Below are 15439 nucleotides of genomic sequence, written 5' to 3'. Positions count from 1 at the left end.
CACCATTGTTAGAGATTTGTTTTTCTTATTTATTTTTGCTAATATTAATATTCACATATTAATCTTAATTCGAGTTTTTCTTTCTTTGTTTTTTAGGTACTTCCAGTTGAGGTGATGAATTATTATAACTAACAATGTGTTAGTATAAGCCCTACAAACCAATCTGTGGTTGTATGGGAATTACAATTTTGAGATATTCATGTATGACATTTTGTTATTCATAATAACATTGAGGTAGTTCTTTATCCATAAGTTTGTAATTTAATTACTTTTTTGTACTTATGCAGATAAAGCCCATGGAACTATATATGCCTTGCAAATGAATTGTATTGGGATACAATTATGAGATCCTTATGCATTAAAGCATCGTTCTTAAAAGTTCCTGATCATTGTATTATTGAGACAAAGCATCAATAATGCTCAAATATTGGCACATATTATGTTCCTTACTTGTGAAGTGAGCAATTGTTCTCATAGGTTGAAGTCTAAAGATACTTGGAACTAGCATGTGGGTACTTGCCAGCGAGTTCACTAAACATGACCCGGCATGAGAAGTGCATTTGGCATTTCACTCAAGTGTCTATGCAATACTTCTCATGTGTCAATTGTGTAAATACTTCATAGACTTGAGACACTAGGTTGTCTTATGTGTGGAGTGCTATGCTTTGATTTCATTTCTATGAGTGCCTAACCAAGGATGCCAAAACAAGATGCTTTTGGGTATAGCATGAAGCATTTGAAGGCAGATAAGTGGTCAAGATAGGAATCATCACCCTAAGTGATTCAAGGGGAAATATCTCATTAGTTCTTGGTTGATATTAGCTTAATCAAATCCTTGGCCAAGGTGATTAGGAGATTAGGAGATTATGAAATGAATTTCATAAGTCTCCATAAAGCTAATGATCTAACTGCAAGAACAAATATGGAGATCAATAAGAGTAGGCACTGCACCAAGCTTTTATCATCTTCGGAATATATGATGAGGGAATGAATTACACTGAAAAACTGTACATTGAAAGGTTATCAAAGAATCCTTTGACTTTCCTAACAATTGGGTGGCCATGATGCATTGCTAGATGCCAATCCTGGTCTATGGAATTGAATTAGTTAATTTAAAATTGAATATGATTCATTTAAATTAATTAATTAATAATATTACAATTTAATTCCATTGCCAACATGTTAGGAACCTAATGGGTCACACAAAAGTTACAATTTGGATTAAATTAAGAGTCTAATGATTTAAGTTAGACTTAAATCAAATTCTAGGTTTTAACTATTAAGGACCTAATTAAAATAGTTTAATTAGGTATTGGTTAAATATTATAATTGTTATAATATTAAGGACTTATTTTATAAATTTTAATAAGTTAAACCTAGATATAAATATCACATTATAGCCACTCTTTTTTATGGAGAAGGATTTTTCTCTTGAGTGCTGCCACTCTTGAGACGTTTATTTTCTTTTGAAAACTTCTCCTTTGATTCTTTGCTGGAAATCAAAGAAGAAAAGAAGACAAATCGTTGTCCACTTGCCAGCACAAGCCCATGGCATAAAGCTCTCTCATTGAGAAGGATTCGTTGCAATCGTGTGTGCATCATTGGAGGCCAAGCAATTGAGTGGCTAGGATTCTTTCACACCAAAGGTGTTCATATTTTGTCACCAAAAGAAATCCATTTGATTACGATATCACTTGGAAAGGTACATTCTTTTTCTGATTTTATGTGGTACATAACTTTGCATTAAACAACCAAGGTGATCCAAAGGTAAGAGGCATGATTTTATTTTTATTTCAACCCTTTTTTATTCCGCTGTGTTGATGCTCTAATCATGTCGTTCCTAGCACAATGGCCATTTAAACTATTAGATTAATAAGCTTAATATGAATAAATCTAAGAGGGGGTGAATTGGATAGTTTTGAAATTTTGAAGAACCATTTAATTTTTAAGAAGGTAAAGTCCCCTCTTTAAGTCTAATGCTTAATTGGAAGATAAACAAATTAGTTGACCTCTTAATCAATGAAAGAAATTTAAATTCCAAGTAAAAGTAAGAATAGAAAAATCGACACAAGTATTTTATAAAGGTTTAGCCTCTTTCCCTACGTCCTCTCCTTTAAATTCACTAAGGAGTTTAAAATCCACTATTTGATCAAGGTTCAATACAATGCCTTTTATGGATCAAGCATAACCTTTCAATACAATGCCTTTTTATGGTTAAAGCACAACCACTGTACCTTTTCTATTAGTTAAAGTATAACCACTTAAGCAAATACAATGAGATAAATATAAGTGTAGCTAATATGATTACTAAAGGTTCAATAGAGAATTTGGTACAATGTTTAATGAAGAGATTAGAGTTCAATAAATGCTTGACTAGAGGACTTTAAAAATTCAAGAAAAGTACAATGGGTTTTGAATGAATTATTAACTGATTCTTCTCTCTTGATCTGTGTTTTCAAGTCTTCTAACCTCCATAAATGCTGAAGAAGATTGAATTTATAGTTATGGAAGCTTCAAGGGTAGTTGGGAGTGCATTTATTATGAAAATAGCCAGTTTTCTTTTCATTCAAGGCTCCAATGGTCATATTGTATCGATACATATATGGATGTATCGGTACATTATACATTACCTTTTATTTTTAAATTCCCTCCGAGATGTGTCAATACATTTGTCTATGAATCGATACTTTGAGACAGTAAGCACTTTTATTGAAAATGTATCGATACTTTTGAGTTAGTGAGCGATCTGTTTCAATTCTATCGATACATTTGAATATGTATCGATAGATTGAGTTTAACTTTTTGAATTTTGACTCTGCTGAAGAACATGATTCGATAGATTTTGAAATCAATCGATACTTATCCAAATGTATCGATGCATGAAGAACATGTATTGATAGATTTTGGATCAGAATGCTTTTTTTAGAGCCTTTTTTATTTTTTATTTTTTCAAACTCATTTGACATTGTTTGGGGATTTGAAATTTTTGATACTTCAAAACTTAGATGAATTTTGGTCATTTCTTTTTGTCATTTCAAAACATAGAGATGATTTGAATACTACAAACCTAACATGAACAATTTGTGCCTAGGAGGGTTGCTAGTGATTATGAATTGGCTATCAATGTTTTGACCGTCTAAGTAGATGCTTTGTCTAAAAAATTTGACACTTGGGGTGTTAATGTTTTTCAAAGTCCTATTGTGACAAGTGAGCTTTGTGGAAACGAGCATTTAAGTGATTGTTATCCAACCTATTATGAATCAATGCAATTTGATGGAAGTTGCAATGGGCAGCAAGGCAATTCGTACTCCAACAATTACAACTCAAGGTGGAATCACCAAAATTTTTTGTGGAGTAATGATTATGATCATACATGTTCATCACAACCTGTTTTTCAAAAATGAGAGTCGCGGCTCTCGAGGAATTTTTCAAAAATAAGCATCTTACAAGATTTTGAAGGTTAAGGCTTTTGGAGGTTATTTAAGGGACTTTTTCAGAGGTTTTTGTGAGGAGGCAGCAAGTAATTTCTCTAGAGAAAAAAATCCAAAAACAAACTGAGAAAGCTAGAGAATTTAAAGGAGAATCAATATCACAAAGCTTCAACTATTAGTTTTCTCTCTCTACTTTTTTGTTTTTTTTTTATTTTCTTTGACTTGGATTAATGGCTAACTTTCTTTGGATTAAGTTTTTATTAGATATTATGAGCTAAACTATTTTTCTAGAATTATGTTAGATTTCAACATATAGTTTAACTATTATTATTTTTTATTATTATGAATGAGTTTAATTTTGCTTATTCAAATATGCTCTTAATGCTTTTTATTACCTAGCCAAAAATTAACTGTTTTGTGAATCCAATTGAGACTCGACAAAGAGATTTTATATTAGACTAAGGTTTGGTGTATAGTCACGTCACTTAGGTGATCTGATTCACGATTTAGGTAGACCTACGCCTATTGCCATACATAGTTAAATTATAACACTAGCTTAATGAACCTTATTTAATTGATTACTATAGACATATAGTGACTCAATCAAGTTAGGTATTTGTACAAGCATCTTGACAAAAACTTGTACATAGCTTTGGATTCTAGGTTAGTAAAATCACCCATGAATGTAACTAATAGGAGAAGTTGGTATCAAATGAATTGTTGAATGAACCCATAATCTTAAGTTTTAATCTATTGCCATTCTCTAGTGAATTTTTGGTTTTGTTAATTAATTTAGTTTTTGATTGAATTTAGTTTTAATTAATTGTCTACAAAATAGAGTTACTTGAATAAGATTAATTTGTCATAATTTTAGTACTTAGTGAAGAATTAAGACCAAATCCTTGTGGGATAAGATTCTAGACTTACTATCTATATTACTTGTTTGATACGTACACTTGCATGTGCAAAATCAAAAGTAAGCTGATTTTAGGATTTGCTGCTAGTACAAAGTTGTCTCAAGGATCATCAGTTTCACATTGCATAATTGTTCATTTGCCCCAGGTTTTTACTAGATTAACTCTTAGAAAAACAAGGTTAGTCATGGTTTTTTTTTCAATTATGCGTGGCCTTCTTTTAGAGAAAATCAATAAGAATTGTGGACATCAATCAATAGAGCAATGAAAGAAATTTTCTATGAAATCAAATAACAGTAAAATGATCATAATTGCTTAAGGAACAAATCCTTCTAGAAATTTTCTTTCTTTTTCTTTGAATAATAGTTGTTGTCTGTTGTTCTTTAACTTTTAATTGCCCATAATTTGTTTCCATTCTTTTCTAGGAAAACACAAGAAAAAAAATAATTTTCAACCCTTTTATTACTTGATCTAAAACCTCCATTAAGTTGAACACAAATGAATTTTCAAGTTAAATTAAGTACAGTTCATGTCAAATCTGAACTTCTTCTTGAGCTTGGTTTTTTATATTAACAATACAGATAATTACAAAATGCAAATATGAGAACTTTTCTGCTTTTCTTGTCTAGTTAATGGAATTTTAGGAAAAAACAAAAAAGAAAACCTAGTTTTGTATAGCATGCTTTATGATAAAACATTTTGTGTGAACTAGCTAGTTTATCGTTTACTTGATAAAATCAGTGATAAACTTTTTTATTGGACATTTCATAATGCACATAATGTCTCTTAACTCTAAAAATAAAAGTAAGGTAAGATTTTTTAATCTTGTCCTACTTCTTGAGTTCTGGTAATTTCAATTTAAAGTGGGAATGGAAGTTTAAATACTTTTGGATGGTTAGTATAAGGAAGGAAAGTTTGAAAGATATGAGAACCATAATGAGTGAGAAGACATAAAATGCAAATTGTTTTTGGTTGTGGTAATTTTAGCTTGAAGTGATGCTTATGATTAGCGCATTTTATCTCTCTAGTCAAATAGCTTTTCATTGTCTTAAAAAAAGTTAGCTTTTTAGTTTACTTGCATGCTTACCTATTTGTAAATTGTTTTATTTAAAAGTTGTTAATGGGTTCAATTTTGTTATGATCTCATCATTTTCATTATGATTCCTTCTTTAGCAAAGGCTTTAAAGCTACAAAAAGGTAATTTTTCATTTAATTATTGAACTTAAACTTTAATTTAGCAGTTCAATTATTTGTTTATGTATTAGTTGATCAAATTTTGAACATTTAGCTTAATTGATGTTAAAGATTGATTAATTTTGGGTGGAAAATATGCAACAAAACTTTACTTAATTAAACAATTTCACGGATAATGTTGTTGAGAAATAGGAGAGAGATTTAGATAAAGCAAATGCGTCACGACATTAACAAGCTTCTTAAGACTGGTCAAGAAGCTACTACTTGAATTCAGGTATATCCTTACCTCTTTTTTGTTTATTAAATATTATGTAGTGAAATGCATATAGGTTTTTGATCATCTAAATTTTGCCTTTTTTAGAAGATAGTTCATATTTACTGAAAAAGTAATTGATAGTTATAAAAAAGCAATGCTTGGATTTGCATTTCAAGTGGAGCATATAATAAGTGAAGAGAATATGATGGCTGCATAAGAGATCCTTAAGCTATTTTGTGAGCTTATTGTTGTACGTCTTCCTATCATCGAGACTCAAAGGTTATTGCTTTAACTTTCTAACTTCTCTTTATTTTTTCCTTAATTCTTAAATATTTTGAATTTGCATTCAAATTGCTTCGGTTCTGAATTAGTTTGGCAAGCAGAATTTGCAATGCAGCTAGGTAGGTGATGTCAACTTTACATCAAATTTAGGTTGAAGGATGGGTTCGAATTTTTGTACAAAAGTTATAGAGGTTGAGTGATAAGTGCTATATTTGTTCTGTCATTACATTGAAATATTGTAGAATACATTCCTTACAATATATTACTAATAAATTTGGGTTTCTTATAATTTATTCTATGTTTCCTTTTGCAAATAGACAAGCCTAATGGGGAAATCTCTACTTCAATTCCAATTCACCAAAGAAGATGTTCTTTTTGCTCACAAGGTAAGGATTCTCCCACTAGTAGAGCTTGCAAATTTTGGATTTTTAGGTGTTGTATTTGTTCTTTCATTATACTGAACTATTGTAGAATACATTGTGAATTGTAGTTAGGAAAACATTCTTTTATTTAATTATTCTTTGGTTTTCATTATAAGATTTTCTTAGTAATTTTTAAATTTGTAGTACCTATAAGGGTTTATTAAACAATTCTATTATATGCATGGCATTCTTGAAATTTTTCTTGAGTGTTCTACAATGTTGAATTCTAACAGTTATTTGGCTTACTTCGTTATTGGAGTAATGTTGTTGAAAACACGACTTTGGCTAAAAATGTTCTAATTTGTTTGCTTAAAAACATTGACATAAGTAATTGATGTAAATAAGAAATGTTATAGATTCCCTTATGTTAGTTATTGGTTGTTTATTTCCTATATTTTTGTTTTCTATTATTACATTTTCTTTAAAATTTTCTTTGTTATTATCTTTTAGAGTTAGAAATAGTAATCCTAGCTATTTATGCTTATTATTCACTTTTTGTGAATGTAGGCTCTCCATATTTGAAAAAGTCAGAGAAAAGATATTGACTTTTCAAGTGATTATAATTTGTATTTTAATAATTTAAAAGAATTTCAATTTTTTATATCTTCAAAAAACATAAATTTGCTTCATATATGTGTGAGTGTGTGTGTGTATTCATATTTTAATTGATATAATGAAATTGTTGGGTTTTCACATGTTATTTGTAACAAATTATTACCATAAAACCAAAAAAAGGATAAAAAATTATTGAGTTTTCATATGTTATTTGTAACATATTATTACCAAAAACCCCAAAAAAAGAGGGGAGGGCAATAATCTTTATATAATTTCATTTAAATGTTGTGTTCATATTTGATTTCTTTTTAATATTGTCTTTTAGAATCGGGTATGAGAAAGTAAATGAATGTGAAGAGATTTAGTACTTACTTCATTTTACTTATATACAATTTCATTTAAATGTTTTGTTCATATTTAATTTCTTTTTATATTGGTTTTTAGAATAGACTGAATGAGAAGTTGATAAAGGTGAGAAATATTCTTGTAGTTTGTTTCAAGTTGATGAAGGTAGTTTTAGTTTTAACTTTTGTGAATAAGATTCTTTATGTTCCCAACTTATACTGTTAGCCTTTTATGTCTTTTAGAATAAATGTTGTTACAGAGAAGTTCAAATCTTTAATCTTTTCACATAACCTCTTTTAGACGCCACCACACTTTACCCCAAAAGCCAAACCCTTAACTTTTGAATTTATAATCTACTGAATTGAGAATGAGTGAACAGGGAATAAGGAAAATGAGTAGAAATGTAGAATGCAGTTGATGTTAACAACCTTTAACAACTGGCAAATCCACCACTTCAAGAGCAAAATTGTCCTCCACAATGACGCCATTCTTCGACTTCACGACTCATTGAAAATCGAAGACTGCAAGTTCTTAACGGAGAAACCTAAAGATTTTTTTTTGTGTGTGTGAAAAGCAAGCCTATTGTCGTTAGGGCTTAACACAATGATTTAATGCTAATAAGATGTAGGACACTTGTCATTACAATAGAGATGGGACACCAATGAAGGCACTAAACTGGACAGGAGATTTTTATTCATATTCGTCATGCATATAAATTTTAAACTAATCCAAATATCTAATACTTAAAACATATAGATCAAGAATAATGTCTTATATATTACATACAGTAACAATTGAAACTTTTATTTTGTTAACCAAATATTTAGGCTTTTTTTATCAATATATTGTTAAATTTAAGTATCTTAAAATTGGATGGGCATAATTTATATTAATAATGAAATATTAAATATAATTTTTGGATTACACAATGTCAATTTTAGAATGCTTTTCATAAATGGGCCTCAAGCATAAGGTGTTTTTGAGAATGATCCTCTTTATAATTTTAACTGTTTTTAGCCAAGAGAAAAAAAATGGACAAAATTGTCCTTAATGAAACCGACCCATTCGCTAGGATCCGCACCTCAACTCGAAACCTATTAACGGGTCAAGTATGTCCTTTATGTGGACCACAACTCTTTGGTTTTCATCAAGAGACCATACATATCCTCAGAAGTAAGTCTACAAAAGCATTCCTTGACAGTTCAACTTTCGAGCATTTTGGAAGTGGTAGGAGCCTTTTGGAGTGGTTATTATTCGCACAAAGGTGGTTCACATATTGAGCAGTTTGAGGAAGTTGACATTACGCTGAGAAAGGTATAATATTTTTTTATGAATTTTTTTATTTTATTTTGAACCATGTGGAGGTTTTTGATAGAATGGTTATTGTTCATGTTTAGGGTTAAGGTTTTTGAGCATAAACCTATACATGTTGCACGTTCATATTGATATTTTTGTTGTTTGAAATTTTTGAATATAAACATGAAGATGGTATTGTTGGTGTTTAAGGGTGGAAAGGTGATCGGCCATGTGTGACTAGTTGATATGTATGTGTTAGGAATTCGGTTGAGGCTTTAGATGTTGCATGAGTGAGGGCGTGCTTAGGTTGTTGGCACCTTTTGCGTGAGTGGATTTTGGCATGGGGTCACATTGAGGTTGCGTGATTGAAAAAGGGTTCAACTTAGCGTGACTGATTAATAGGCCATTGCGTGACTAGTTTCTATGTTATTGTGTGAATATTGTTCAGGCACGGCGTCAGTTAGTGTGTGCGTCATTCGATTAGTTGTTCTTAGAATTGTGTGACTTGTTTATAAATCATTGCGTGATTTAATGTTAGTAATTGCATGACTAATTGAGTAGGCATTGCGTGACTATTGTTGTAGGAAATTGCACGAGTGTCATAACTACATGAAATTTACTTGCATGGGTCCATTTTGTATTATTTTGGGTCAACTATAATGCTTTAATGTGTATATGTTGATTTACTTAATAATCCATGCTCCACACTTGGATTAATTATTCTATTTCAGGGATGTCTAAAAACAGTTAAAAATATTGTTAGGGTTATTTTTTGAGTGAGCTTATGAGGAGGGCATTTCTCAAAAATTCCTCTAGTTTTTTTGTTAATCTACAATGATGGTATTGACATGACTAAAATGGGAATGTTATCTGTTTTATGTTGCAGATGGCCAGCACAGGAATAAAACAGTAAACGTGGAGTCCTTGCTTTGTGTGCCAAGGCACCGGTGGGGGTTCAATGAGGGCATTAACATCCACTGTAAGTGGTCACATCTGCACTTGATACGTGAGATGCTGTGTCAAGTGAACGAGCTGGAAAACTTTAAGAGAACATGCTTCGGGCACATGCTGGATGTCGAAGCAGACAAGGGTTTATTCTGCGCCAGTCTAGTGCACAATTTAATGCTGTGCAGAATCAATGAACCTGACGCCACTGAGGCAGAGTTATGGTTCGCAATAGGGAAAATGAAGGCCCGCTTTTCTAAGAGGGAGTTCTGTCTGGTGACAAGACTGAAGTTTGGTCCCCCATCGGCCCTCATTGTCAATCTGTACGAGGCCCTTCTTGGAGGAATTCACTTAAGATATTGGGGACCGAAGAAGGAGGTGAAGATCCAACAGATTTTAGATACGTTCAAAGGAGGGCAGTTTCAGCATGAGGGAGACGCGAGCAAGATGGCCCTCGTCTTGATCGCAACCAATGTTTTATTCGATCAAGACTACAGACGATCTGTGGTTCCATGGTTGTTGTCACTGGTCGAGAACATCGACGAGTGGAATGCATTCCCATGGGGCACATATGTGTGGAGTTTGACCGTGAATTACCTACTGAAGGGTTCCGAACCTCCTACTACAGGCGAAGCAGAGAAAAAGCGCTACCAACTCTATGAATTCATATGGGCATTTCAGGTAGTCTGCCATAGCCTAATGTTTATCATTATCATTATTCTTTTAGCATAAAAATTTATGAGGTGAGTAAAAATGTTACACAATTGATGTGCAATTTTGGGCGTTGGAAGCAATACCTGAAATCAGAAACTTGTTCGGAAGGCAACGACAGTCCGGACAGGTTTAGCCAAGAATGCTTAAATGGCAATGTGACGAGAGGCCTTCGGGCTTCCATGCTAATATTGCAAGTTTGGAGAGAGAAGGCAAGGTGAGTAAAGAAACACTATTTTTTTATTTTATTAATTTTTATTTTGATTGTCATAGGGTAGCAAGGGTTATACCTAATGGCAATGTATGTTTTGGTGCAGTTGTGAACAGTGAGGACATTGGAGCCAAAGGCAGAAGAGATGTTGACCGCATACTGGGTGGACATTGAGGTCAATATCTCCGAAGAGCAGCAATACATTCCATTATGGAAGTTGGAGGGTCGGCCAAAATTCGATCCCCAGCAAAGGAGGAAAATAATAGACCGTAAAGAGAAAAGTTCAGTACGACGAGCCGTTAAACAGAGACGCACCACCGACGAGGAGGTCCATTCCGAGCGAGGTACTACTGAGGCACCTCATTCTCCTCCTGTAGCTCTTCATGGTGCATCTCCTACTACTCTTGTTGCTGCTCCTCCTGCTTCTACTGTTGCCCCTCCTCCTGCTTCGAGTGTTGCCCCTCATGCTGAGCCACACAACCGGGTGCTGTGTCTGCAAATGACTACGAGCATTAAAAAAGAGCTGCAAAAGATGCGAACATAGTGGAAGAAAGACCTCTAATCCTTGCAAACGAATATGTAGATGCAGATGCAGTAAATGCAGTTGAAGATCCAGCAGTCAATGCAGTTAGAGATCCAGCGGGCGATGCAGATGCAAACACAGTCACTACATGAGCATATCTAGCACTCACTACAAGGGCTGAAGGATCAAATTGTCGATCGGCTGATCGACCATTTTGAGGTATGAGGTTTTACGTTATTCATCGCGCTAGTTATAACATGTACGATGTATACACTGTTCTAATGTGTTTGATTTTGTTGATCGTTTAGGGTCAAAGCTCACGTCTCGGTAGCCCGATTAAACATCATCATGCGCCTATCCCATCTTCGGTAGAGGCAGCCCAACATTCTCAGCCCACATCTTGTCTCGAGGCTCCACCTCCTCCGTTTGAGGTCAAAGAGGTACCTCATCTTGCGAGTAATGGAACTACAACTTTCTCGTGTACTACTCCTTCCCAACTCCAGCAGAGCCCCCCCCCCCCCCCCCCCCCCCGCATGGTGAGATCAGACCTTCTGCTGAGCGACCACCTCGACCTAAGCCCGAAGATGCACGTGTGGTCTTGGCTAGCAAATACCTTCGAAGCCCGTACGTTAACCCACTATTAGTCCAGCACAAAGCGAAGGACGATTTGAAGGACAGATATGAGTCCTTCCTGAAAAATGACCAAGCCAGGTAAAATGAAAACAATAGACCATATTAGGGTTAACGGTTCTAAGATATTTATTAAACAGTCCGCAATGTTATAATTTAAATATAACTCCATTTTAAATTTGCAAGATTAACATTCTGGGCATCGAAAGACAAGAAGGTCCTGATTTTTTTTTACGATTGGAGATGCCAACAGAGTTTATGGACACCGAACAGATTCATGCATGCATCAGTGTGTTGTGTAAGCGGACGCCCAAGCACCATCCACAACACTACAAGCAAAGAATATTGATCGTTGACACCACATTCTATGTAAGTATATTATATTTTACTGAGTTGTAATTATTCAAATGTATGGGGTTTAGGGTTACGTAATTGCATCTAACTATTATGCATAACGTAATTGACAGCTTATTTTACTCCATCTGAGCGAAGAAATGCAACCTTCCCCCACCGATAAGACATTCAAGTTGAGTGAGGTAGTTATGCCAAACGAGCTGCTTGAGTATGCAAGGGGTGGGAGACCTCCGTGGGGTTTGCCATGGCATGAGGTTGATGCAATTCTCGTACCGTGCTTCTTCAAAGGCCATTGGGTGGTAGTGCGCGTTAACTTGCTGAAATGGACTATGATGTTAGTGGACTCATCATACGATCAGAAAGAAGTACTAAATTCCAGCTTGCATGATAAGCAGATGAGTCCACTAACATCATTGTTTCCCATTATATGCCACCGGGCAGGGTACTTTGTCAGCTCGCGCCGTCAAAAGTGAGGTTTGATGCGGATGAAATATAAGTTAAATGAGAAGACCCCGATACAACAAGATTCGCACAGTTGCGGGGATTAGGTTATAGCCTCGTTGCAGTGGTTGATCGGCTTGGAGGATCAGATGTTGAAGGCAAACTCCATAGAAGGCATTCTAACAAAGTTTGCCCTTGAGATTTTTGCTAATAGCTCAAGTTGTTAAATTTTTGAATTTGTTTATTCTTTTTCATTCTATAATTAACGCTAACATTATTCTATATCATTTTTATATTATTTTTTATTGTATCATTTATATATTATTCTTTGTATTCATTCATGTGATACGCATACGGGTCCAATAAGAACAACATTGTTTTTTTCTTATTCATATCGTAAACTCTGTTAGTATTTTACACAATTTACATGACAGCGTTCATTCGTTTGCATATGCCAACCCGCCTTTACTTCTTTACTTTATAGCCTATATGACATGTTGAATTGCACTACGTGACATAGGGTTGTAAATAGTTGCTATTGAATGGCTTGAATGGTGTGGATGGAATCGCGTCACCAGTTGATATTGATTCGCGGGAGTATTTGTTATGGAGTCACGCGATAACTAAATTTTGAATCACATCAGTTGTTAATATTGAATCACGTCACTAATCCACTTGGAATAGTATGAATAGTAAATATGGATCGTGTGAACCGTTAAGATTTAAAATCGCATGAGTATTTGATATTTACTCTCATTAATAGTAAATATGGAGTGGCGTTATTAGTTAATATGAAAGCGCGTGACATGACTATTTTGTAGAATCGCGTGACAAGTTGATATTGACTCGCGTGACTGGATATTATGGAATTACATTAGTAGTTTATATGGAGTCGCGTGAGTAGTATGTATGGAGTGGCATTACAAATTCTTATTGAATCGCGTGACTATATGATATGGGATCGCGTGACTAGATGATCTTGCATCGCGTGACTCACCTATTTTGTGTCATGTTCTTTGAATAAGGGTAAGACAATTACCATGGACAATATCAAACCATAACTCAACCCCAAGCACCATCATAACAAAATATCAAGTTAAAGAAAATAAAATACCACAAGTGAATTATGAAATACAAACTACAGTATCCATAATCCAATTAACCCACAACTATCAAATATGAATGTTCATCTGGAATGGTTGACTCAGCCAGAAAATATGACAACTGACTTCCTTTTTCTCTTAGGTTAATGTCGGAGAAACTCATTTGAAGACAATCAATTTTGCCGCGCTTCTGCTACCCGAACAGTTATATCTGTTCTTTACATTAGAAGATTCTCAACATTCTGTATCCTCAATTCCAATGCCTGCATTGTAGCAGTTTGATTACTGAGTTTCTCATCAATCCTCAGAAGCATATTATACATCACATCATTGGAAACAGGAACTCTAGACGGTTGTCTGGATGGAGTATCATGGGCAGGATGAACTAGGCTACCTTCGACAGAGTTCGATGGCTCATCAAGACTCAAGTCATATCCCCTTTTCATGAGCCATCGAAACGAGAGATTATCAGGCTTGCAATTGGTTCAATCAGCTAGATACCTATTGCTCCATGTCCCTTTTTTCTTAACTAGAGCCGATATGATGTTCCCGTATGGAAGGGTCGTCTCTTCCTGCATGGCAACTTTTGGTGATCATATATTCTGTAATATTCACTCCAAACTCACTTCCAATTGTTTCCATCATCCATAGATCCTCAACGCTAACATGTCTTAAACGACTGATCCTTCCCTATAATGTGGACGCTAGAAAATTATGTACCAGCCTATCTAGTGCAGAATTCAAATGACGAGCAGAACATGACTTTATGGTGTACGGTTCTCTTCTACCTGTCACTTGGGCCCACATGCAGGATGGGTCATATGATGGTGGAGGTCTGTATTGTCCGTGTCTATACTCTGTTTTCAGGAGCTTTCCAATATCAAAAAGAGTCACTGTAAACTCTATTCCTCCCAAAAACACGTTCAAAACGTTAGGGTCAAAATCTATAGGATTTTTAAATTCATTTTCACTCCGGTGAATGAAAAAAATGGAAAGGTACTTAGACCCTTAAGTTTACCCATGTTGAAAAACGAAGATAGGTTACCCTCAAGGTATATGTTTTCCTGTAAGCTTTCCCAATCTACCACTTTCCCGCACGATACTATGGCATTCTCTATTATCCAATACCTACCACTATGTGATATGTCGTTAAATCGTAAAGGAGAGCACATATCATTACCTGGTTGAATTGAAAAACCAAATGATGCGGCAGGCAACTGAAGATCTAGTTTCCATTTCTTCCTTGATCGTAGGGTAGAGTATTCATCATCACCTATACTTTGGTCGCCATTGTCATGGACATTGGGTCTGCTAGAAGATGCGGCCATTACTTAAGACAGTGTAGGACGGTTCAGCTTTAGTGGTTCAACTTCCCTTCACCCTTAAACTAAGTTTGGAATGGTTGGAAGATGAAACGGCAGCTATCGATAGATATTAGAAAGACTGGAATATGAAAGAAACGGTTGGAAGCTATCTTATGCCCTTTATGTTTTTTTATTACAACAGTTGACATTAAGGGTGCGTTTGGTATAAGGGATGTACAGTCACATTCCTTGCAATGTGCCCAATTAAATTACATTGCAGTGTTTGTTTTGTAACAACCCACTGCAATGTAAGATTGTAATGTAATCACATTGCAACCAATGGATGTAATAACTCAAATTTATGTTGATTGAGACATATTTGTAATAACTCAAATTTTTGTTGATTGAGACATATTTGTATTTGTTCTTAATTAGATAAGTTATGTTTCTTCTTTAATTTTTAATTAACTATTGTATACTATATATTTGTTATTATGTCGTTTCTATATTATGTTTTATACT

At 34.3% G+C, this 15439-nt stretch overlaps 1 protein-coding gene across 1 annotated transcript; it reads left to right on the top strand.

Moving 5' to 3' along the window:
- Positions 1-9706: 9706 nt before the first annotated feature.
- On the top strand, positions 9707-10681 carry LOC148760779 (uncharacterized). Its single transcript, XM_088809680.1, has 3 exons — positions 9707-10321; positions 10432-10568; positions 10669-10681. Exons 1-3 carry the CDS (start codon positions 9707-9709, stop codon positions 10679-10681), a joined length of 765 nt encoding a protein of 254 aa, XP_088665806.1.
- Positions 10682-15439: the final 4758 nt, after the last annotated feature.

Source organism: Theobroma cacao, chromosome 9 (assembly GCF_053813885.1).
Source record: "Theobroma cacao isolate CCN51 chromosome 9, ASM5381388v1, whole genome shotgun sequence".
NCBI lineage: Eukaryota > Viridiplantae > Streptophyta > Magnoliopsida > Malvales > Malvaceae > Theobroma > Theobroma cacao.
The sequence above is the reverse complement of the archived record's forward strand: the minus strand, read 5'-3'. Positions and strand labels throughout refer to the sequence as shown.

Coding starts and splice junctions, on each gene's coding strand:
- LOC148760779 (XM_088809680.1), top strand. CDS start 9,707: ATGCTGTGTCAAGTGAACGAGCTGGAAAACTTTAAGAGAACATGCTTC. Junction 10,322..10,431: donor AATTCATATGGGCATTTCAG/GTAGTCTGCCAT, acceptor GGGCGTTGGAAG/CAATACCTGAAATCAGAAAC.